We start from the raw sequence: 27,190 nt of genomic DNA, 5'->3' as shown, positions 1-27,190 counted from the left end.
GAGACAAAAACACCACGTTTTACCACCGCTAGACACACTAAACATGCTGGAGTTAAGTCTTGTAGCTGGTGTGAAACGTTCATGACAGTGTTTACAAAGCTTTAATTTTATATAAATGTGACATCATATTGGCGGTATTGCCGTCTTGGCAGCCACCCTCCGCAAACATGTTTTACATGTCGGGTGGCTTTCCTCCTCTAAGCCGCGGCCATCCGTAACTGTTCTGTAGCCAAAGTATTCCCATATCAGCGGTTTTGTTTTCTTCTAAGGGGGAAAATTTTTTTGGAGTTTTACCTCCTCCAGCCAGTGTGTAGCACAGCTGACTCACTGACACTGAGCAACAGCAGGTGAGGGAAGACTGAGTCATACAGTTGCAAGTGAGAGATACCTTAGGGACGGTATGATGGAAAATTTTTGCGGTTTTGAAACGTTGACGTTTTCATACCACAGTATACCTTGAAACTGGTAATCGGCACATACTGTATCTAGTACATACTCAGCAATACTCCCCCTCATCCCACAATTACATGTTCATTAAGAATGTAATGAAACGGCGAGCTGTTAAATATGGATCCAAAACACAGATGCGGAAGTTTGTCGTATTTATAACAAAAACGAGAAATAAGGGAGCACACCAGAACATGTGAGAAAAATACAAACAAAAAGATGCACGGACCGAGTTGGTGAAAAAACCAAAGAGAAGGCAACAATGGCCAGGAAAAACAAAAGATAGCAAAATCCAACTTGCACTAAAACAAAGTAATAGCAAATACAACCGTAAGCAAGCATATGACTCGAGATGACACACACAGCGATAAGCAAGCAACAAAGTAATAGTCCAACACTTGCAGATGGTGACAGGCGTTTTTAAATAACGAGCGCTTCTAATGTGCAACAAGTATGTCGCTCGACCAGCTGAATCAAGTGCTGGAATGACAAAAAAGAACTGAGAATGCACACAGACAGCTTTCCAACAGTATAAGGCCTGATTTATGCTTCTGCGTTCCGTTGACGGAGAAGCGACGGTGTAGACCCTACGTCGTCATTGAGCATTCAAAGTTCTGCGTCAACGGATCGTGTTGCTCTGTAATTCACCGCCAAGCTTCTAGAGCGGGGGGGCTTTGTATTTGTACAGTTTTGGGAGAGCAACAGGAAACATATGGAACGTGAGTATTTCCAGCTTCAGCTAATCAATATTGAACAGCAAATGTGAATACAAATGTTGAAGCATAGCCGACACATAAGACGTTTGCGAATGTTTGAAAACAGCGGTGTTCTTGTGCTGAACCGGAAACAACGTTCTGAGCGGACCAATCACAGACCTTTGACGTTTGTGTCACGACGTGTTGACGTGACGCGTAGTCAGGATTTTTTGGAGGCGCAAGTCAGACTACTTCGTAGGGTCGTAAATCGGGTCCGCGTTAACGGCGTAGGTCCGTCGTCACCGCACGGCAGAACCATAAATATATAAATATAAATCAACCTTACTACAGTATGTATTGCCAAGAAGCAAAGTTGGAACCATTTTGGAAGCATTTATTTTGAAATCTGTTTCTTGGAAAAAGTCATTAGAGCGACCCAGTGACATCACATGGTAACCCAAGTGAGTAAAACATGAGGAATCTATAACATTGAATTTTGTGCTTGGTTTTATTCGAGATGTGATCTTTATTTGGAAACACAGCTGTGGTAAGGTAATCAAACCTACGGAGTGCCACCACTTTTTATTGTTCTGGAGGGAAGGTGGAGGCTTCTGTTTTAGTATAATCTTTTATCTGAGATTAGTATCTACTTGAATTAAGACCTTTATTTTGTAAACCATATAAAAGAAAAAATATAAGGTTCTAGTAAGTTTGAAGGAAGATGGAATTTAAAAATGATGGAAAAACAAAGTTAAACGTTAACTGATTGATGCCAACTGCCAGTTTTCACAGTTCAAATGGCAGCCAGTTTGTTAAGAATACCTACGTATTGACACCACCTGCTAGGTGTAGAATCGGGAAGAAATGTTTACTTCTGCCCGTGTAGGATACTGTTTAATACTGAATACTGGATACTGAATAACTGTTTGTCTATTGTCTATGTGCTCTATAATTGCTGGCAACCATTATAGGGTGTACCTAGCATCTTGGCAATAACCATCTGAGAAAGGCTCCAGAACCCCCCGTGACCCTTGTGAGAATAAGCTGCATGGATGATGGTTGGATGGATGCTTATTTCTTCAAGTGGAAAGATGCTCCCACTGACGGTGATAATCGAGGCACCGATTAGCGTGGAGGCCACTATTTGAGTATGGATAGTAGATACTTTAGCATAAATAGTCTCATCGTCTCACATACTGTAGGATGAAAATGCACTCTGCAAGCTGCCACGAACACTCGTGAAGGAACGAACGCTGTTAAGCGATGGAGCAGGTGGATGAAGTGGGAGCATACTAAAGCATGTGGATGAATGTGGAGGTACAAACACTCATCAGCGAGCCATGTCAAGTTGAGTGGGTAAACACACAGACATAGAGGAAGGTTGATGTTCGATAAAGCTTCACTCTGATGAAGGAGTTCAATATCTCACCAAAAATGACCTGACACTGGCTTTCGCAAAACAGCGTCAGAATCATTTGGATGAACGACTGCAAGTGCCATAGGGCTACAGCAGTCATCATACAGTGTATCACAAAAGTGAGTACACCCCTCGCATTTCTGCAGATATTTAAGTACAGTAGTACCTCGACAAACGATCGCTTCGACACACGATCTTTTTGACATCCGACCTAAAATTTGACTCACCATTTGTTTCTACATCCGACCACATGCTCGAAATACGACGACATGACAGCACCACAGACGAACGCACAGCGGATTTTCTTGTGTGAGAAATCAACACAGGTTTCAAAAAGATTGGTACAACAAGCAAAAAGGTGACGCTTACCTTCTAAATGAAGATGCAAGTTATAGAGAAATATGAGCGTGGGGTGCGCATCCATGAATTGGCTCAACAATACATCTCCACGGTCCTCGTCCGACCACCATTCGCCAGACTTTATAAGTTAAAGTGACAATTATTATTATTGTGGTAACATTGCCAAAGACATCGCCAGCTTCGTCGGGTTTTTATCATTTATTTCACAAATTATCCAACACAAAAGTTGAAGGTGTTCTCAAGAAAACATTGAAAGTGAAACTCTCAACCTCCACCGCTTCCTCTCTCTGACATGTCAGCCCCGCGGTGCGTTCAGGTACAGCAAAAAACATCCTCCACATTAGAACCCGATTCGTTACATTATTACAGGAAGTATTATTATTATATTATTATTCCGTTTTTTTATTTATAATTTTTTTGTTTTGCTATGTTTAAATGCCATTTGTAATAGTACCAGCATTATTTATTAAGGATTTAGTGTAGGTTTTTTGGGCTGTGGAACGAATTAATGGAATTATAATGTATTCCTATGGGAAAATCCTGCTCGACATACTACCATTTCGACTTACAAACAAGGTCCTGGAATGAATTAACTTCGAATGTAGAGGTACCACTGTATATCTTTTCATGGGACAACACTGACAAAATTACACTTTGACACATTGAAAAGTAGTTTGTGCGCAGCTTATATAATGAGTTTATTTTCTCCTCAAAATAACTCAAAATATAGACATTAATATGTAAACCCCTGGCAACAAAAGTGAGTACACCCCTATGAAAAAACGTACATCCCTAAATGTCCAAATTGAGTACTGCTTGTCATTTTCACTCCAAAATGTCATGTGAATCGTTACAGGAGTGCTGTCAGCGTTGCTGCAGAGATTGAAGAGGTGAGGTGGTAAGCCTGTTAGTGTTCAGTTTGCTGATGACATGTCAACAAAGCACATGGATTATTGAAACCATGTCCTATGGTCTGATGACATGGACGGGCTTTCTTGTGTACCGTCTTCAGAAGAGGCTTCCTTCTGGGGTGACAGCCATGCACACCAATTTGATGTAGAGTACGGCGTATGGTCTGAGCACTAATAACTAATAGGCTGACCCCCCCCCCCCCCACCACCACCTCTTCAATCTCTGCAGCTATGCTAACAGCACTCCTGTAACGAGTCACATGACATTTTGGAGGGAAAATGACAAGCAGTACTCAGTTTGGGCATTTAGAGATGTACGTAGTTTCTAAAGGGTGTACTCACTTTTGTTAATAGGGGTTTAGATATTAATGGCTATATTTTGAGTTATTTTGAGGGGAAAATAAGTTAACTCTATTATATAAGCTGCACACACTACTTTTCATTGCGTCACAGTGTTATTTTGTCAGTGTTGTCCCATGAAAAGATATACTTAAATATCTGCAGAAATGCGAGGGGTGTACTCACTTTTGTGATACACTGTATGAGTAGACCAGCCGACACAGCTCCCATGTCTTGTTGGTGCTGGTGCTAACATTTTATGTCCAGAGTGTGTGGTACACTCTAAAACTATACTTCCTCGTCATGTTACTAGGTCAGCACAGTAGTTTACTACTTTGAAGTTAGGCTTAATTGGATGCCAATAACACAAAAGTGAAGTTAATAGTAGAAACGCATTAGTAGTCGTTCTGCTAGTGTACTGGACTGTCTTAAAGAGTCAGGCCAGAGAGCGTACAACTACTGTAAGCCAAGTTAATAAAATTATGAATGCTTGTTCAAGGCATGATGTTATATCAAACCAAACTAAACCTGCCAAAGGCAAGACTTAAACTCGAATATATTAGGAGCCTCATATCACTGACATGGAATAAAATACGGACAATATTAAAGCTTTTGGTGAAGAAAAGCTTTTTGGTTTATCCCCTGCTCATGCAAAACAACAGTACTTAAAATAAACTCACATCTCTGGGTCTGTCTACATCCTGTTGTTTTTAATCATCTCGCTCCTCTTCCCTTGAGACCATCACATGACTAATACCGGTAAAATGCGGAAAAAGACACTGATGAATAGAAAATGTGGGCACCAGAGCACTGTTTGCCACTGTTTCTCTAAGATTAAATGGATATGACAACATTTTGAATCTCAGGCATGCTGAGGAACACAGGTGTGAAATTCAAGGCCCGGGGGCCAGATCTGGCCTGTCATGTGCGAACCATGTGCTTTGACTTCATGATTCCCCCCCAATTTTTAAAAAAAGAATATTTAATGTTTTTCCCTTCCTAAAAAAATATTTCCACTAAAAAAATTAACAACAACGACAACAAATATTTACTGTCCACCTATTTTTCAATCCAAATAAATTAAAAAATACAACAAATTAATAAAAATAAAAGGTTAATAAAACAAGACAAAACAAAAACAGTAAATGTTAACTATTTATTTTGTTATGAATTATTTTTTAGGTCAACAAAGTCTCTAAAAGATTCATCGACTGTCAAAATAGTTGTGAATTTATCGACAATAAATATAATTGTTCATTAATTTGATTATCAATTACTTGTTAATTAGTTGATTTTCCTTGACAGCTCCAATTGGCAGGCAATTGGGCCTCTAATGGAAACCAAAGATATATATGCATATATACACCCCCCCCCCCCCACACACACACACACATACACGTATATGCAGTTTCAAGCTACAAAATGTTTCTAGTAGGACAGGAGGTGATGAAAGGCAGTGAAAATTAGGGAAGTTGTTAACAAGCACATTGATTTGAGCTCAAGGGAAACAAGAGACCAAACAAGCGTTAAAGGAATGAGGGAACAAAACGAGCATGTGAGTCAGAACAATAAGGGTAGAGGTAAGTGAAGTTAGGTGGATGAGGAATGAATACCCCTGCAAATATATTTAAAGAACTCAATGTAAAGTGGCAAAAAAAAAAAAGTGTTCTTGTTTATTTTAATGCACGAAACAGTTCAAAATATTGAAAAATGGCATTAGTGCCACATTAGGAAATAAGATAAGGTGGTCTCAGTATTCTGCACTTCTGGGATGGTCATAATACTCGTTTCAGTAAATTGATGGTCCAAGGCCAAAATCTCCTATGTTGTTAAAGTTGATATTGTTTCACAAATTGAGAATATTGGTCAATACCCATGTGGATATTGTATTATTACATATGATTAACCAATCTTAAGTGTTGAAAATTGCTTGCCCTCTTTGGCTATACAATATTAACCTATAACGCCTAACATTTCTATGAATATAGTGTTTGATCCATGATTACTGTGCAGTACTTTCTGCTTCAAAATTCTTCCGTTTCAGACAGTTTAATAATTACTACTACTACTGCTAACCGATTTATGCATAATACAATGTGGATATTAAAGGGCAGGTGAAGAGTTTTTCGGATTTGGGTGTAATTTTACCAATATTAACTAAACAAGTTCGTCGAAACAACCATGTCAATTCTAGCGCATAACTCCATCAACACTGCATTCCCAAACCTGGAAGTGTGACATAATTTCCCGAATGTAGCAGAAGACTATCCACAGCGAGCATAGCAGCAGCAACGATATCAGTGATATTTCCACCGAAAGTAACCATTCAGAATCGCTCTTTTGTGACGCTAACGATGGCGAAGGCTCCCAGGAATGACTAACTACAATTAATCCCGACATGTTTGAACCTGAGGCATCATATGACGACGATTTATTAGCACAGCAGCTCAACACTTCTTGAAATGAAGAGTGGTAGGTCTATGTCTAGCATCGGGATTTCTCTCTGAACTTATCTTTCCACAGTCATTTTGTGATATAATTATCAGTAATTGCAAAAACAGACGATTAGTTATATAGATCTGGTAATAAATGTATCAAATTGACATGAATAGACAACCTGTCAGCTGTTTTATGACGGACAAGCAACAAAAAAATAGAAAATAAAATAAAATTACAACAGGTTGGACTTCAACGAACAGGCAGTTGGTTTTGCCTCCTATATCAATAGAATCACATTAAAATTTTAGAATTAGAATTAGAATTTGAAAACCCAAGGTTGTATCCTCCTAGGCTCTCACAGCTGTCGTCGTTGAAATGTTGAAAACAAAGATGCGATCGAGGAGCCGGGGAGCAGTTCTATTCAAATCCTTGCAAAAGAAGATTTTTTGGGCCACTCATTGAGTCTCGAGCCATCGTGTGAGCAATTCATTGCTACACATCGAGAAGGCATGAGTTTTGAGACAGCGAATGATGCATTCAATACAATTTAATCAAGTAAAACACATATGAATTGAAGTCTTCACCTGCTCTTCAAAGTCAAACTATCAAATTTTTTCCGCCTTTGTTAACTCATTCACTCCCAGCCATTTTCACCAGAGCAAGGCCCTTCGCTCCCGGCCATTTTTCTGGATTTTGACTGATTTTGCAAGGCCCACAGAAAATTCTATTCTATTGCTATATAAACATGGAACCCACCAAAAGAAAGATTAGACTCTCTCCTTTCAGCAGAAAAAAAGTAAGTTCATATCTTTTTCCATTCTTTAGAAATCAGCATTAGAAAATAGCTTAGTTTGAGCAATTTTCCAATTTCTGATGAAAAAAATGGAGAAAATGAGGTTTTTGTAAACGAATATATTTCAAACATAAGTTTGACTTTAACAAAGCTATTTTTTTGCATTAGTTACATCCCAAACATCTGAATAATGTTTTCCTTTTACAAAATACCATGAACAACCAGACAAATAGAGCTTTTGATAGCCAAGTAACAATCAGGGTCCCCCCAGGATTGATCAATCTAAATTCAAGACTTTTAAGACCTTTTTTGATGCCATTTCAACTGAAAATTAATACTTTTCTCGCACCCATTATTTAGATAATATTGAATCATATTAAAAAAAATAAAGCACTGAACATCAAATTTAACCTCAATTACTAAGTGTGTTTGACAAAAGAATGCACATACTGAAGATACAATTAAAACACATTTAAATATAAGGTCTTTCAGATTTTTTTTTCCCAGGATTTTTCCCCCCCCAGGATAAACTGGATTTTACACTATTTTTGTAAAGCAACTTCAGAGATTACATTTGCAATACAACAGGTTTCCCTTTTAAGAGGACCTAGTCAAGATGGTAGGTTGGTGATTGTCAAGTTGGTCACCTTAAGTGTAAAGTGCTTAGAAAAATCTTGCAATTGGCAGTGAAAGTTTAAAAACAGCCACTAAATGGCAGTAGTTTACCATCAATTACCACAAAATAAAAAAGCTACACATGACCATTTCCCTTGGTAATTGTTTTTTTCTAACCACATTACAAGAAGTATACAAAACACATGTTAATCCTTTGTTAGCTATTGAAGACATTTCTTTTATTCAGATAGAGAAAATCCATACTCTTATTCAATCAAGAAAAACATTTAAATATACCAGGTGTTTTACTATCACCTACATTATAATTTGCCTATTACCATGCCATGTTATTCAGATCAACGTTACCCCGCACTCGTTCCAATAATAATGTCAACCGTGTTGTGTATCTGAGGGTGATGGTGGTTCTACGACTCCGATTTATCCATGCTAAGGCTAGTGTCAGGGACGCGAGCAGGCAGGCAGGTTGTGTGGACCCAAATGCAGGGAAAACGAAAAAGGCAGCGAGGCAGGTGGCAGTGAACTCAAAAAACGTTTTAATAATAACTAACAAAAATCACAAAGTACAAACAAAAAGACTATGGATCAAAAGGCAAGGTTCAAACCAAAACTTACTTAAACAGAGGGACTGGTACACGAGGGCGTTGACCGGACTTGAAATTGACGTTCGCATAGACAGACATTGACATAGACAATGACGCAACAAGGAGTGACAAGAAACTGGGTCATTATATACGCAGACAAGGGGTAACGAGACGAGGAACAGCTGGGTAACACAGGTGGATGCAGATTGCAGGATACACTGGGAAAACACACACAGGTGAGAGCAATGGGTAATCACAGGGACAAGTCACACAAGGAGAAACCAAACACAAAACCTAACAGCTAGTGCACCTGCCAATACCCCATTGAACATGGCTAACTTTTGAATTAAAACTACAAAATTCACATTCATTTGAAAGGCAAACCGTGCAGAAATACATTATTGCATCTAACACATTTTAATTGGAGAAATTGGCAACTTACTTTGAAATGTTAAGCATGTCAACTGCCTTCGCATGACCCATAAACTGTGACCCAAAGTATCTGGATGCGACTTGGTCGCTGATCCAACACCTCACATGCTGGTCCAACTGTTTGGACTTGGTTGTCTTGTTGAGGCTTTCGTCGAACATCACAACTAAGGCATCTGAGCATTTCCTTACGTTAGCACACAGTAATGTACGATTGCCTGCTATTGTGATGTTGATGCTAATGATGCTAACAGCGCGCACGCACGAGGTGCATTATGATTTGTAGTGCAGTGCATCGTAAAAATTCTACGTGTCATCTTCGTTATGGATTTAAAAAAAAAAAACTTTGTCACGGATATAATTTAGTTTGCACTGAGATGTTCTTCAAAATTAAAACCACGGTGAAAAAATTCCAGACTTACAACAGCTAATTTAATACTTTTAATACCTTTAATAATGGAAAACTAAATTCAATGCTTTTTAAATACATTTAATAACCCGCGGGTACCCTGAACAATTTATTCACACATGACTACTGAGAGATGAGGGTTTGTCGCCAAGATGACGCCGTTGTCGCCACGTCAGCCGTGTAAACTTTTCCCTCATCGTGGTCTGTCTCACAAAGATGGATTATTTTTGCGTTTCTGCGGGGTCTGCTCGGCAAGCCGCTGCACTGGGGGTCTCAATCGTTTTGCTCGTTCGTCCAGTGCCTGGCCTCCTAGGCGTCCTCTCGGTTGTTTTGTTCAGTCGGAGTGCTGCCTGGCATCATGCCGCCAGTGCTCCGACCACGCTGCCCCGCCGTTCACTGCTGTTGAATTGGGTTGCCTGGTCTTACAAAATGCGCTACTGCCCTCCAGTGGCCAGTTTTATTGCTTTAAAATGGGTTCGGAGCGTTGTTCTTTGTTTCTCAGATACAGCGGAAGCTATATATTCTTCTTATTAAAAAAATAAAATAAAATAATAATAATAATAAAAAAAATTAAAAAATTTAAAAAAACACAAAAGACGTATGAATACGTTTTTGGGACAGCGAAGCATTTAAAAATCTGTTTCTGGAAGCAAATGAGTTAGGGTGGAGAAAATAATGAAAACTTCCCAATACAAGTCAATTTTTTTAGAGGTGAATCAGAGGCCCTTTAAAATGGTAGCAGGTGTGTGCAGACTCCCATATACGTAACTTCTTAAATCAACTGAACAATACCACACCTGCGGTTGGTTCCCCAAACTCCCAGAGGTCTCTATGGCAGAAAGCTTTAGAAATTACAGCATCTAGTTTTATTGTTTTCACATCACAAAACCCTGGCAAGCCAGCAGTTATTCATCCCGCATGAATAACTGAAAAAAGCCTGGACATATTAAGCAATGCTTCTTTGAATGATGTTTTGACATCAACACTTTTTTGGGCCATTAAGGAGTTGAATGCATTTATAATTTATATAGATTTTATATATATGAATACAACTATTTTCTTTGCCAGGAATCCTTTGTGCTGATATACAGAAGATTCCACTTTCTAGTTGCATCAATATAACAACTCAGTGAACCAATGCCTAGCACTCTCCAAAAAATAACACGTTCACATAAACCCTCTGGGAGTGCATTGAATGAATGAAAATAGTGAAGATCTGAGTGATGAATGAACCTCATTTTTTTGTCTGCAAAAACACAAGACATGAGTTAGCCTCAGTTCAGTTGACCGCGAGCTGGAGCAGCTGGAGTATGACATAGAGCAGGTGTAGCTCTGTCTCCTCTCGCTCTCGCACTAATCCATCTGGGGTGCCTTTGAAATCTAATTTACAGCAGCACCATCTCCATCACGCTACTCTCCGTGAGCCCACATTGTGAGAAACGCGCATTCAGCGCGAAATGGTGACGACGCTAAAATTGTGTCCAGCGATGTCCACACTAGTTAAAAAGAGCAAACGCAGTCCTCTCCTCCGCATAATAAAGGACTGTCGAAAATGAATAACCAATGTATCAGTGATTGTTCAACACAAAGTTGCATTATTGGCACATTTTAATACAAAGGATGCCAACTCAGCACCTTGCTTTTCTTTGCCTTTTCTAATACGGATTGCATGTATGCACATTTTCTTCTCATGTTAGCCACGGTTACAATAATAGAACATTGGAAACCTATTACAGAAATACACTGCATGATTAAAAAAAATATACGGCATTAAACTTACATTTCTATTCATTACGTAGCTCAGCTCACCTCTGTTTTGCTTCCTAATAGAAAAACTGGACCCTAAAAACAATATGTCACAATACGTGCTATCTAGTACTGTTGTAAAAAACCCCAAAACTGAGACGCGTAGCAAAGACCAAGTCTTAGTAGGGAGTAGAGGCCAAATCAAGACCACCAAGACAACACGGCTCTGTCAAGAAAAAGAGTAAAAGGAAATGAAGACCTAGAAATTATATATACATTGGTACCTCGACATACGATCGCTTCGACACACGATCTTTTCGACACCTGTCATAAAATTTGACTCGCCATTTGTTTTCACATCCTCTTCACATGCTCGAAATACGACGATTTATGACAGCGCCGCAGTTTCTTTGTTTTCCCACAAGACGGACGCACCGCGGATTTTTTTGTGAGAGCAATCAACATGGGTCCCAAGACTGTTAGTGCAGGTGGTGAAAAAAGGAGAACGGTGAGGCTTACCATTGAAATGAAGATGGAAATGATAGAAAAATATGAGCATGGTGTGCGCGTCTGTGAACTGGTTCAACAAAACAGCTATAGAATGTCTACGATCTCAACGGTCCTCCTCCGACCTCCGTTCGCCAGTCTTTATAAGTTAAGGTGACAATTATTATGATTTTAAAGTCACCCCCAAAAAAATCGCCAGCTTCGTCAGGTATTCAATCATTTATTTCAGAACTTGCGCAACACAACATGCCTACTGTCCACCGCAGCTGAACTTGAAAAGTGAAATTAAAAAATCCTCTCTTGCTCTGTCACGTCAGTCACGCGGTGCGTCCAGGTACACCACGCAAAACACATCCGCCACATTAGAATCCGATTCGTTACATTATTACAGGTATTATTATTATTATTATTATTATTACTATTGTCATATTATTACTCCAATTTTTATGAATAATTGATTTGTTTTGCTCTGTGTAATTGCTATTTGCAATAGCACCAGCAGCATTTATTAAGGATTTAGAATAGGTTTTCGGGCTGTGGCACCAATTAATGAAGTTATAATGTATTCTTAAGGGAAAATCCTGCTCGACATACGACCATTTCGACTTACAAACAAGGTCATGGAACGAATTAACTTCGTATGTAGAGGTACCACTGTATTGCCAAAACGATAGTATATGGTTTGTTGTCATGAATTCCTTCTATTGTCACGATCATCACTTTTATTAATATATAAATAAAATACTGTATGTACTGTACTCAAAATATGGTGCATAAATAAATCAAAGAATTAACTCATTGGATGTTAATATCTATCTCTGTCAATGGCACTGAAATATTATCATTCACTGCCAAACCTCCCAGTTCAATTAAATAGGATGTCTGTTGCTGTCAGTGACAAGTAACGAGCCAATGAAAGTGATCACACATAGTCACTACTACTACTTCTACTACCACAACATTGGGAAAGAATTAGCCCCTAAAAAAAGAACACACATTTATTATTAACCCCCCCCCCCCCTTTCATTAACGTTTAGTTCATCCAATATTTAAAAATATACTAAATCTTGGCATATCGCTGTTGTGCTATAACAAATAAAAAGCCCATTTCCCTCATATCGCCCAGGATTACATTGGCTACATTCATACTGCAGGTCATAATGCACAAATCCGATTTTTTGTCATATCTGTTTTTTTGGCGTGCCTGTTCAGACTGCCTTTGTCCATTGAGACCGTTACGCAGAAGTATCAAAACAAAACACTACACATGCTGGCTGTCATCCGACATTCCAGGGCGAGCATATTTTGATTTCCAAAAAGAGGACACAAATAACAGACATAAATAATCCCCGTTTAGGCTTATATTCAAAGTTTCTGTGGATCGATAGTATGCACGCATTGTCCGTGCATATCACACACATACGGGCATTTTGCCCAGACTCTCGGCCGTGTAAGCAATCTTGAAATATTGCTCTTATAGAGCAGAGAGAAAACCGATCATTCTCAGGCTTATCCTCAACCCATTGTAATTTTTTTATGACTGTTGCCAAACCTGACCCTTCACCAAAAGCCGTGTTCCAGGCGAGATAGGCGCTAATGGACAGCTTTCACCGCCACCGTAGCGCGCCGTCTCTTTCACTCTTTGATGACGTAATTGCTGCATAAATTCCGATTGGGGAGACTTACCAGTTCGGACCGCCGCGACGTTCTGGAAAAATGTGAACCAGATTGGATTTAAACCACATACGAAAGTGACCCAGATCGGATTTGAAATGGTCCACTTTTATGCGACTACTCCCGTTCAGACTGTCAAGTCAATGCCTCACTCGAGTCGGAAAAACATGAAAAAATCAGATTCGTGCATTAAGACCTGCAATATAAACGTAGCCTAAGACCATGGCAAAGTGCTGAGTCAAATTAAAATAGTGACCTTCACTATGACTTCCATGATGTCAAGTTATCAATCCTTTCAGTTTTTCAGATATTTGGGGACAATGCTAAAAGGGACCCAATCACAACGTTGGGCTCAGATATGAGTTGTCAGTCACTCAGTGAATAAGAACACCTTGATATTAGGGCTGTCAATTTTATCGCGTTAACGGGCGGTAATTCATTTTTTTAATTAATCACGTTAAAACATTTAACGTATGCGCGGAACGACCCACTCATGCATTGCCGCAAACAGACTACAATGGCGTTGTTTTATGTATATTGAGAGCTAAGAAGCAGAGACAAGCAAGTGGACACAGGCATGCATTGGGGCGCGCTATTTATTGGCATAAGCTTTAGCATCTCTTCCACAACAGTTATAACCATCGTGGCGAGCGACGTAGGGAAGAATGACAGGAGATAATCTTTTTTTTAACACCCTATATTGAACACAACGCAGAGAAGATATACCATTTGCAGCCACCACTGACAACTTGCCATCATGCATTTGGGCGGAACAGTTAAGTTGCTACAGTATCATTTACTGAAAGCACAACAAAAATAATATTCCTATCTCTCAAGAAATAATGTTCACAAAAAGAAAAGCGCTCATTGCAAAGAGAACTGGCATTCCCAATCAAAATAGCTATGCAAAATAATACTCAGACTTTGGTCAAACTCTTTTCAAACATTTTGTTTAGCTCAACATACACGAGATGGCAATATTTAGTCACAATTTACAAAGTATCAGAGGTCTTGTATGTTGTGAAGTCAACACTCAAATGAACGTAAGGTACAAGGAACCCGGAAACTACGGTGTCAGTCGAGGGGCAAAACGCACTAGAAAAACTTGGTTAGATCTCTAATTGAAAACTTGCCCTTGACACCTTGTTGTGTATTTTAATCACTACCTTCCACAATGGCGAGCTATTAGTTTATTTTTTGATAGAAAATTTTAACAAATTTTATTAAAACGAAAACATACAGAGGGGTTTTAATATGAAATTACTATAACTTGTACTCACATTTATGTTTTAATAATTACAAGTCTTTCTATCCGTGAATCCCTTTCACAGAAAGAATGTAAATAATGTTAATGCCATCTTGCGGATTTATTGTTATAATAAGCAAATGCAGTACTTATGTACAGTATGTTGAATGTATACGTATATCCGTCTTATCTTTCCATTCCAACAATAATTTACAGAAAAATATGGCATATTTTAGAGATGGTTTGAATTGCGATTAATTACGATGAATTAATTTTTAAGCTGTAATTAACTCGATTAAAAATTTTAATCGTTTGACAGCCCTACTTTATACACATCTGCAACTGTACACACTTAAGAAGTACTAAATTGTAATTACCAGTCAGGCCAGTGAAAGCTGCCAACCCACTGGGGGGAATTTTGACTTCATTGTCTTGCCCAAGGACACTTCGACAGTTGTCAATCATAGCCAAGAATCGAACAACAAACTTTGCCAGAGCCGCCCTTTTTGTTTGGTATACAAATAAATGGAGAGCATCTTTCGACTCTCGCTACCAGTGATGCTCAAAAATCCAGCATAGAAGCACGTACTGTAAAAAAGATTGGGGTTGTCTTTAGAACTGTAGCAGATGTCTGAGTGTGCTAACAGTGCATAATGTATAAGGTACAGCCACCTGATAGCCCTGAGGGCCAGGGCACAAACTTGCTAATCACCCCCTTAGTGGCCAATTACACGTAAACACTGCACTCTCCACAGTCTTTCACTACATTGGGCATGGTGCATCAGTGAAAAAACTAAACAGCCAAGTTGGTTTTACCCACAAACTGTAAATACTGTACATAGAGTATCATTCTTGAATCATGTAGGAAGACAATGGCAAATCTAGAATGCATGTGGGCATGTTGCTGAGGGCAGCTAGACATGCTCCCAAATCGACACAACACACACAAAGAGATTGTGTACAATAGATAGTCCATTCAAAGTGTGACTTCAAGCATTCATATCATCTTGAGAGCTTGCTGCCTGCAGACACGTCCACTGAGACAAAGGCAAGGGTCAGGAATAAATAGCACTGTGCTTCCTGCCTAATTTGTAAGGCTGTAAGTCAGACAACAGTGTGGTCCCTCCAGACATCATTAGATTGATCTTAACTTTATACCAGTGTCATTGCGAGAATCAATAGTGGCAGGCCGACAAAGACTATTGGAGCGACGAATAAAGGATTCCAAACCACAACGTTTAAATCACCCTCTTTTGCGCTTGCTTGATAATTCAAGCGCGGATGGAAGCGCTGTACATCCGTCATCTATCATCAGGATGCGAGCAGCTCGACAAGCCGGGTGATTGATGACATTTCGGGCAGGAAAACAGATTTTGAATAGAACATACAAAGCCAAGCCATGGGGATCTCACTACCCCCATCCCTACAAGGTATATTTACATCCATCAGTCAACCTTCTGAACACTTTCGGGTTGGCACAAAAGCTGTTAATGTCAGCAGAAACGTTTAAGCATGCTGACGCAGGGCACACAAAAAGACACGTGCTGATCGCATCACGCTGACAAGATGCCGCAGACGTCGATGCCGATCAATATGGTGACAGATAAATCAAGGAGAGGATACCATTGACTAATCTATGACTGAAGTGGAGATAGCAGAAATAAAAGCAAATATAGAACATAACGTGGAGTCTATAAGGCAACTATGAAGACAGGAGGAGAGTAGATTGCTTGTCACAGCTGTCATTACAGGTCATTTCGAATGCCATAGTTATGTAGCTCTACTAAATAAAATCCATCGTGACCCTTGAAGATTCATATACAGTTGGGCCTCCTGCTGACATAGATGTGTAATTTTTCCTGGTCATTTTCTTTTTTTGTCTAGTACGTCTTACACTCAAGTGCGACTTATAGACTGAAAAATCCAGTAAGCAAAAATAGATTTTTCCCCCAAGGCAGCTTGATTTAGAAAAAGTGAATCTGCAGATCCCAAACCATGAATATGCAATGATCCTTCGTATTGACACATTTCCGAGGTACTTCCGCATTTCTGCTCGCGATTTCCGTTTTCCACGTTATCTAACCAAAACAGCAATGGAGCTGGAGTGGCATTACACATCAAAATCCCTCCAAAAAGACAATTTGGAAATACCCCATCTATCTGCCATTATTACAACATGGCAGGACAACATGTTCATGAAAGCAGATGTGGAACCAAGCCTGTGCCACCACAATGACCAGGTGTTTATGTAGCCATGTTGCCACTGTGGGATGGTAGGTATGTTCTTCCTTTCCCTGCATTTTCATGTGTTCAGTGCTCCAAAAATACTAAAGCTAAAATCTGTGCATGAAACGACTTGTTGTCTTTGATATTGTTCTTACGATGATGATTGTAATTATGATGATGTTTAATATTATTTACTACAACTACTGTCGTGGCTGCAACACATGCTATCTGCTGCTAGCCTGTTGCTAATACGTACAGTGGGGCAAATAAGTGTTTAGTCAACCACCAATTGTGCAAGTTCTCCTACTTGAAAAGATTAGAGAGGCCTGTAATTGTCAACATGGGTAAACCTTAACCATGAGAGACAGAATGTGAAAAAAAAACAACAACAGAAAATCACATTGTTTGAGTTTTAAAGAATTTATTTCCAAATTAGAGTGGAAAATAAGTATTTGGTCACCTACAAACAAGCAAGATTTCTGGCTGTCAAAGAGGTCTAACTACTTCTAACAGGGTCTAACGAGGCTCCACTCGTTACCTGTATTAATGGCACACACTCCAAACTCCACTATGGCCAAGACCAAAGAGCTGTTGAAGGACAACAGAGACAAAATTGTAGACCTGCACCAGGCTGGGAAGACTGAATCTGCAATAGGTAAAACGCTTGGTGTAAAGAAATCAACTGTGGGAGCAATTATTGGAAAATGGAAGACATACAAGACCACTGATAATCTCCCTCGATCTGGGGCTCCATGCAACATCTCACCCCGTGGCGTCAAAATGATAACAAGAACGGTGAGGAAAAAATCCCAGAACCACACGGGGGGACCTAGTGAATGACCTAGAGAGAGCTGGGACCGCAGTAACAAAGGCTACTATCAGTAACACAATGCGCCGCCAGGGACTCCAATCCTGCACTGCCAGACGTGTCCCCCTGCTTAAGAAAGTACACGTCCAGGCCCGTCTGCGGTTCGCGAGAGAGCATTTGGATGATCCAGAAAAGGACTGGGAGAATGTGTTATGGTCAGATGAAACCAAAATAGAACTTTTTGGTAGAAACACATGTTTTCGTGTTTGGAGGAGAAAGAATACTGAATTGCATCCAAAGAAATCCATACCCACTGTGAAGCATGGGGGTGGCAACATCACGCTTTGGGGCTGTTTTTCTGCAAAGGGACCAGGACGACTGATCTGTGTAACGGAAAGAATGAATAGGGCTATGCATCGAGAGATTTTGAGTGAAAATCTCCTTCCATCAGCAAGGGCATTGAAGATGAGACGTGGCTGGGTCTTTCAGCATGACAATGATCCCAAACACACAGCCAGGGCAACAAAGGAGTGGCTTCGTATGAAGCATTTCAAGGTCCTGGAGTGGCCTAGCCAGTCTCCAGATCTCAACCCCATAAAAAATCTGTAGAGGGAGTTGAGAGTCCGTGTTGCCCAACAACAGCCCCAAAACATCACTGCTCTAGAGGAGATCTGCATGGAGGAATGGGCCAAAATACCAGCAACAGTGTGTGAAAAGCTTGTGAAGCGTTACACAAAACGTTTGGCCTCCATTATTGCAAAAAAATGGAACGTAACAAAGTATTGAGATGAACTTTTGGTATTGACCAAATACTTATTTTCCACCGTGATTTGCAAATAAATTCTTTAAAAATCAAACAATGTGAGTTTCTGTTTTTTTTCCCACATTGTCTCTCATGGTTGAGGTTTACCCATGTTGACAATTACAGGCCTCTCTAATATTTTCAAGTGGGAGAACTTGCACAATTAGTGGTTGACTAAATACTTATTTGCCCCACTGTACGTGTAGGATGGAACAATTATGTTCAATTTGACAACAATTTTGTGTTTTGCGTCATAGCTGAGACAACATTAGCTTTGCTGGTTATTTCATCGATAAAGAAATGGAAAACAAACACTACGACAAGTCATACATGAGTTGCTTACCCTAAATGCATAAATGCGAGTGTTACAAGTTTTTGTTCGTTTGTTTATAGGCGTAAAACACTGGCAATCAAGGGAAAACAACTTGATGTGCCTCACAACAACACTTACTGTATATTGATGGACATACTGTATATCGAGACTACGTGCATTCTACTTTGATGATGGAAGGCTCCATTTAAGCCCCACCTTCGTTAATACTCTTCTAATAATTTTATAAATTGTGCTTTATTGACCTGTTTTGCACATGCAGCAATTGTTTTAAATAAAACAAGAAATGGAATCATGTTGTCCAAAAGTGTTATTGTGATCACTATCTGCAATAAAAAACAATGACATACTATATTTGTGTTTATATGTACATCTGTGATGAGCTCATACTACCATAATCTAACTAGATGAACAATAACTTGTAGTGTTTCCTTGTAACAACACAATCTGTGTCAGCCCTTCTGAAACTGTAATATTATTTGTAATTTTGCCTCATTTTGGTCACTCAAGCGGCCGGCACATCAATCTACGGGCTGCACAGATTGTTAGAATTTTGTCCACGAACCATCAACAAAGTGATAAGAACAAACGCACAGCACAGAGAGTCCCAGAGCTTCCTGTACGTCGTGCTGAATCCATTTTTGGAGATTCCGTTGGTTCCTCTGGTTTGATTTTTCAGTTTTAACTTTGTCCACACACTGCTTACTTCAACCAGACTTAATGTTGTTCTGTTTAAACTGAAAGTCCGTAGCAGAAAATGTCAAAGATGGCGCTGCCCATGTTTTGCTCAGGAAACTTTTCAATACTGTATATATGCATTTTAACTCATTGGCTGCCATTGAAGGTGTCCTATCAGCAATAATGGCAGAGAAACATCATAACATAATGAAAATGGCAAAGAATAAGTCATCTAGGGAACTTACCTCTGAAGCTCCTTGACAGACATGGAGATCTTGAGGTTGTGTCCCAATACGTGGAGTGTGGTAAGAATATCAGCCCACTGGACCATCTCTCCGAGAGGACCTCCCTTAAGCACCTTGGGGCTGAAAACATCGCCAGACTCCTCTGTTAGGAACCCAACGTGGATTAGGATCTACAAGAGAGCACAGAAACACATACTTGTTGTTGTCTTCCTCGTGTGATTCAGTCACATGGGGTGAAATTAAAACTAAGAACTCAGATAGTAGCCGCATATTGCATACACTCTTAACAGATTGTGTGCGCTGGTGTGGCCTGTGTGATTGACTAAGATTGTGATCTTTCGCGGAGATCCTAGTTTTTTGTTTCTTTTAAAATATTTATTCAACCAATCAGATAGCATGCCCTGAAAAAAAAAAAGTTTAAATGGATGTGTCTGGAAGTAGACAAACAAACTACTGTAATTGCATGAAAGAGAAGAACTCTATCCCTCCTCTAATTTTGAGGACATAGGCAAGTGCTTCAAATCAATGTTTCACTGTTGACGCGCTATATTAATCAAATTCCATATCATCCAACCAGAACGTAAAAAATGAACTACACCACAGTTGTACGCTTGGAAGATGGTTGCTCTCAATTAGTAGCAGTTTCTACATCAGTTTTTGCCTGTTTTTATAAGTGTAAAATGTCTACCCTGTGAGTTTAGATAATGTATTAACTTACTGCTTGTAATCTGCCGAACTAAACAAAGCTGGACTTTTGTCTAAACCTGATTACAACTGATCTCCACTAACACAAAAACTGTAGTGAAAATTTCAGTTTAATTATATGCTATGTGATAATACACATCACAAAGAATTGGCTTTGAAAAGGGAGTATGAGTTTCAATATCTGAAGAATGTTTAACTAATATAAATGATTAAATTTAACTCTTACACAATTACTTGGCATGTTACAATATTACTCTGCAAATATAATCATGCCCCATGTCCAACAGTGGTGATCCCAAACTAAAATACTTGCAGTTCTTGATCGTCACCCAGGAATTTTAATTGCAGAATGATAAGAGGATATTGAAAATTATTAATCTAGTATTCATATAAATGTTCAGACCAAGTTTGCTGAAAGTTAAGCTGCTGATTTAATGACTTTGGGGATTAGAAAAATTGGAAATTCAGATGGAAAAAGTAATTCCGGCAATCCCTAGTGAATACCACCTCATGCTTCATTAGACAAGTTCATCCAATGCATCCGCAAGCCTGCACAATGCATGTATATATCAGTATCCATTTGACCACTCCGAGCAAAAAAAAAAAAAAAAAAAAACGATCACATTATATCCTTTTTCTTGCATAATCATCACATCCCAGCAGAACAAAGCAACTTGTTGCATTTAAGACTGGATTAGACTTGGCCATGTCCTAGCCTTGCTCTACAAAGTAATCCTGATTAGCCAATGCAGCATGAGCACCGCCCGCAGCTCGTTGGCAAGCAGGACGCATTTCTTTAAGTGTGTATACTTAATGAGCCTCAGCCCCAGGTGTTTGTTCATAATTTAGATGGGTCTTAAGTCAACCTTGTGCTATTGCCGTCTGCCTGCTTTTATGATAATTGGATGTGTTTTGCCACCGACAGCTATGAACTATTTTTAAAATTTTGAAAAACAGTTGCAGTAGGCCCTTTAAAGCCAATGTTCTTGAAGTTGTCTTGTGCAAAAAATAAGACACTAATCAAGTGCATCCCAGCAGAAAGAATGTTATTCAACTATTGGGGTGGGGTGGGGTGGGGGCATAATTTAATTTATATGTTTAGTAGAGATGAAAAATGTCAATTAAAAGCCAACTTTTATAGGAAGTAGCCAAAATAGCCATGAGCAGACATTTTTAAACACCAGAAACATTTTAGCCAATCAAATGTGAATATGTCTGATATACCGAAAATAAATTTCCTACGCAAATGTGATGGCAATTAGATGCTAGCCGTCATTTACTTATAGTAATATATTTTTTTTAAAAAAAAAATTAAAATATATATACAGTGCCTTGCAAAAGTATTCGGCCCCCTTGAACCTTGCAACCTTTCGCCACATTTCAGGCTTCAAACATAAAGATATAAAATTTTAATTTTTTGTCAAGAATCAACAACAAGTGGGACACAATCGTGAAGTGGAACAAAATTTATTGGATAATTTAAACTTTTTTAACAAATAAAAAACTGAAAAGTGGGGCGTGCAATATTATTCGGCCCCCTTGCGTTAATACTTTGTAGCGCCACCTTTTGCTCCAATTACAGCTGCAAGTCGCTTGGGGTATGTTTCTATCAGTTTTGCACATCGAGAGACTGACATTCTTGCCCATTCTTCCTTGAAAAAACAGCTCGAGCTCAGTGAGGTTGGATGGAGAGTGTTTGTGAACAGCAGTCTTCAGCTCTTTCCACAGATTCTCGATTGGATTCAGGTCTGGACTTTGACTTGGCCATTCTAACACCTGGATACGTTTATTTTTGAACCATTCCATTGTAGATTTGGCTTTATGTTTTGGATCATTGTCCTGTTGGAAGATAAATCTCCGTCCCAGTCTCAGGTCTTGTGCAGATACCAACAAGTTTTCTTCCAGAATGTTCCTGTATTTGGCTGCATCCATCTTCCCGTCAATTTTAACCATCTTCTCTGTCCCTGCTGAAGAAAAGCAGGCCCAAACCATGATGCTGCCACCACCATGTTTGACAGTGGGGATGGTGTGTTCAGGGTGATGAGCTGTGCTGCTTTTACGCCAAAAATATCGTTTTGCATTGTGGCCAAAAAGTTCAATTTTGGTTTCATCTGACCAGAGCACCTTCTTCCACATGTTTTGTGTGTCTCCCAGGTGGCTTGTGGCAAACTTTAAATGAGACTTTTTATGGATATCTTTGAGAAATGGCTTTCTTCTTGCCACTCTTCCATAAAGGCCAGATTTGTGCAGTGTACGACTGATTGTTGTCCTATGGACAGACTCTCCCACCACAGCTGTAGATCTCTGCAGTTCATCCAGAGTGATCATGGGCCTCTTGGCTGCATCTCTGATCAGTTTTCTCCTTGTTTGAGAAGAAAGTTTGGAAGGACGGCCGGGTCTTGGTAGATTTGCAGTGGTCTGATGCTCCTTCCATTTCAATATGATGGCTTGCACAGTGCTCCTTGAGATGTTTAAAGCTTGGGAAATCTTTTTGTATCCAAATTCGGCTTTAAACTTCTCCACAACAGTATCTCGGACCTGCCTGGTGTGTTCCTTGGTTTGCATAATGCTCTCTGCACTTTAAACAGAACCCTGAGACTATCACAGAGCAGGTGCATTTATACGGAGACTTGATTACACATATTTGGATTCTATTTATCATCATCGGTCATTTAGGACAACATTGGATCATTCAGAGATCCTCACTGAACTTCTGGAGTGAGTTTGCTGCACTGAAAGTAAAGGGGCCGAATAATATTGCACGCCCCACTTTTCAGTTTTTTATTTGTTAAAAAAGTTTAAATTATCCAATAAATGTTGTTCCACTTCACGATTGTGTCCCACTTGTTGTTGATTCTTGACAAAAAAATTAAATTTCATATCTTTATGTTTGAAGCCTGAAATGTGGCGAAAGGTTGCAAGATTCAAGGGGGCCGAATACTTTTGCAAGGCACTATATATATATATATATATATATATATATATATATATATATATATATATATGGCGGAAAACACTCAGGTGACTTGAAGTTCTGCTCTGAGACCCCCAATTTGGCCAAATTTCAAAATTGTTCTATATGATATATAAAATGTCAATTTTCTGGGGGAAGAAAATTTCTGAACAGGAAGGCATTTAGAAAAAAAAAAAAACAGCAAAAGCCTAACTGGAGGTTGGAGCATAAGAGAGCATGATTAAAGACACCATGATTTTAACGAAATATGATGGCATACTTACCTCTTTTCGATCCAAAAACTCCATATAGCATGTATCACCAAGGGTCAAGACACAGCTGTGAATGGCCACAGCCGTTTTTTTCGGGGATTTTATGGGTGAAACATGGTAATATAACAAGGAAATCGCAGACATCAAGGAATGGTCGAGATTTTCTTTTTTATATATTTACCTTTTTAAATGTTTTTTTTTCTTCCAATTTTTCTTTGTTTGGATCGATTATTTATCATCTACAATATTGGGGAAAATGCGACAGTAACAAAAAAAATACAATTAAGCGATAATTGTGAGGTGGATATCCGTGACTTATTTACAGACACTATTTTTTTCTTTATGACGTAATTTGTTTAGAAGTTTAAAACATGCGAGTGAATAATTTTTTAAAGTCTTTAAAGTTTTTTTTATAAAAACTAAATATTAGACATCAATTAATGATTCTAATCTAAAAATGACAGACATTTCGAAAAATAAATATTATAGGGCTGTCAAAATTATCGCGTTAACGGGCGTTAATTAATTTTTAAAAAATTAATCACGTTAAAATATTTGACGCAATTAACACAGATGCCCCGCTCAGACAGATTTAAATGACGGTACAGTGAAACGCTCACTTGTTAATTGTGTTTTATGGAGTTTTGCCGCCCTCTGCTGGCGCCTGGGTGCGACTGATTTTATAGGCTTCAGCACCCATGAGCATTGTGTAAGTAATTATTGACATCAACAATAGCGGGCTACTAGTTTATTTTTTGATTGAAATTTTTACAAATATTTATTAAAACGAAAACATTAAGAGGGTTTTTAATATAAAATTTCTATAACTTGTACTAACATTTTTCTTTTAAGAACTACAAGTCTTTCTATCCATGGATCGCTTTAACAGAATGTTAATAATGTTAATGCCATCTTGTTGATTTATTGTTTTAACAAACTAATACAGTCCTTATGTACCGTATGTCGAATGTATATATCCATCTTGTGTCTTATCTTTCCATTCCAACAATAATTTACTGAAAAATATGGCATATTTTATAGATGGTTTGAATTGCGATTAATTGCGATTAATTACAATCAATTCATTTTTAAGCTGTAATTAACTCGACTAAAAATTTTAATCGTTTGACAGCCCTAAAATATTATCTTCTTTTTATGGCTTGGTTGAAACAAAAGCGGTTGGGCGACGTCTGTAAATGGGGGTCTCCAGGGTAAACCGGACTAATTAATAATAGTTCAGGGGCTTAATGCACCATGAAACTGCTATGGCAGCATATAGACATATTGTCCAATCAAACATAACAGTTCTTTTGGCTTAAAATACAGCAGTGTATTCTAAAGAGGGGTGCAAGAGCAGAAACTGCTTTTTCAGCCTTGTCTGTATTTTCCGCCATACATAAATGACTGTTGTAAGAGAATTTTGTGTATTCTGTCATACTCCTGTTCCTGTTGTTGTGCTAGTGTGCTTAGTTTTGTCGTGTATAGTCGTTGGATACATGGATTTCATATGCAGATTTTACTTGAAAAAACTACAAAAAGAAAAGGAGAAAGCTGTGACAGTACGCCACAAAACAAAGGCTTTTGGCTGCACGAACAGGAGGAACATTATTTGACCGCTAACCTCGGCGCGAGCCATGCTGAGGACGGAGCACCTGATGTGGCCATGATAGCAGGGCATTGGTAAGGGTGGAAGTCAGGCATTAAAACTATCGATTTTTGCCCATACATGTTGTGGGAAATCGTTTCGGAAAATGCAACTTTCATTGAGGATGTGAAATGTGAAACGGCTTTAGTCTACGTCCAAGACAAAAAAAAAAAAAAAAAAAGAATACTCCATTAGAGCAGGCATTATAGCTTTAACGGTGTTATCTCTGATTCTTTACAATGTGTTCCATGTTTGTCAACGTTTACATGCTGTGCGCTTAAATTGCCTGCTAACATTGTAGCCTATCGCAAAGAGTGCACAAACATAAGAATATTCGTCATTGATACGTAACAGTGTGCAATATAAGTATGTAAATATGATAAACGATTTGCCCAACAATGATTTCTTGGTCGTTTGTTTTTTAAAACTATGATTCGTCTCCCAATGAAGACGCTATCTCTCTGCCTGTGAGCCAGGAGCTAGTTGGCTTCCGCTTTCCAACACTATATGAGTGAGGAACTTCATTTGCCATTTTACTTTGCCTTGCAGCCCAAAACTGATAAGCTCGCAGCCTTCTGTGGCATTCTGACACATCCTGGCCGGCAATCCGTAAATTACGGGTCCTCCAGCACAAAGGAGTTTGAGTATAACTGATGTCACATTCATCCCGAAATGGCAGAGCATATGAGTTGTGTTATTTTCTGTTTATAAACATTATTTTCGTTGTTATCATAGTTCTAAGAAATTTTAACATGACAGTCATGTGTACTCATGGCAAAACTCTTCTTTTAATTTAAGAGTTACATTTGTTCCATGACTAAGCTTATAACACAATATACATGTATTGTAAATTAATACAGTGATACCTCAGCTCACGAACGTTTAAGCTCACAAACTTTTCGCCTCAAGAACATTAAATTCGCGAGCATATAGTCTCTGCTGACGAACTAGTTTTCGGCGGACGAACCAAACCACGCGGTCGAACAGCGCCACGAGAAGCTGACGCACGCTCACGGCGTCCCAGTTCGTCCCCTCCCTTTCGTTGAGTGCGGACGTGGTTTGTGTTTGATAGACATTTTGGACCATATTGATTGTACTTTTGCTATTATGGGACCGAAAAAGACCCCACCACAGGCTAGTGTTAAGCCTAAGAAGACATTAAAGAAAATAAGGTATATTTTTGTGTAGTTTTAAGGCTTATTTAGTAGAAAATTATGTTTTATGGGGACCTGGGAACGGATTATTCTCATTTTAATGGTTTCTTATGGGAAATGTTCGGAAGACGAACTTTTCGCCTTACACACACTTTCTGGGAACCAATTATGTTCGTGAGCTGAGGTATCACTGTATTCCCTTTTGAAATGAAGATAAATCACACGTATTTGTTCCAAGCCTCCAAAACACTAAATTTAGGTTTGATATGCATTGTTAAGAAAGAAAAGCAAAGCACTGCATCATTTAAAGCCTAATTCCAATGAAGTTGTGACATTGTGTAAAATGTAATTTAAAACAAACTACAATGACTTACAAATCCGTTTATACCTATACAGTTGTGGTCAAAAGTTTACATACACTTGTGAAGAACATAATGTCATGGCTCTCTTGAGTTTCCAGTTATTTCTACAACTCTGATTTTTCTCTGATAGAGTGATTGGAACAGATACTTCTTTGTCAGAAAAAACATTCATGAAGTTTGGTTCTTTTATGACTTTATTATGGGTGAACAGAAAAAAGTGATCAAATCTGCTGGGTCAAAAATATACATACAGCAGCGCTAATATTTGGTAACATGTCCCTTGGCCATTTTCACATCAATTAGGCGCTTTTGGTAGCCATCCACAAGCTTCTGGCAAGCTTCTGGTTGAATCTTTGACCACTCCTCTTGACAGAATTGGT

General features: G+C 38.9%; 1 protein-coding gene across 5 annotated transcripts in view; it reads right to left on the bottom strand.

Moving 5' to 3' along the window:
* Positions 1 to 27,190, bottom strand: part of LOC130920027 (alpha-1,6-mannosylglycoprotein 6-beta-N-acetylglucosaminyltransferase B-like) — a 252,584-nt gene that overhangs the window by 79,379 nt on the left and 146,015 nt on the right. For all 5 annotated transcript variants that reach the window (XM_057842819.1, XM_057842820.1, XM_057842821.1 and 2 more), the window contains one exon: positions 19,720 to 19,889. In XM_057842819.1, coding sequence (XP_057698802.1) covers positions 19,720 to 19,889 — 170 coding nt within the window. The remainder of the gene's footprint in view (positions 1 to 19,719; positions 19,890 to 27,190) is intronic.

This window comes from Corythoichthys intestinalis, chromosome 8 (genome assembly GCF_030265065.1).
Source record: "Corythoichthys intestinalis isolate RoL2023-P3 chromosome 8, ASM3026506v1, whole genome shotgun sequence".
In the NCBI taxonomy this organism is placed as follows: Eukaryota; Metazoa; Chordata; class Actinopteri; order Syngnathiformes; family Syngnathidae; genus Corythoichthys; species Corythoichthys intestinalis.
Note: the sequence above shows the minus strand (reverse complement) of the source record. Positions and strands in the feature narration are given on the sequence as shown.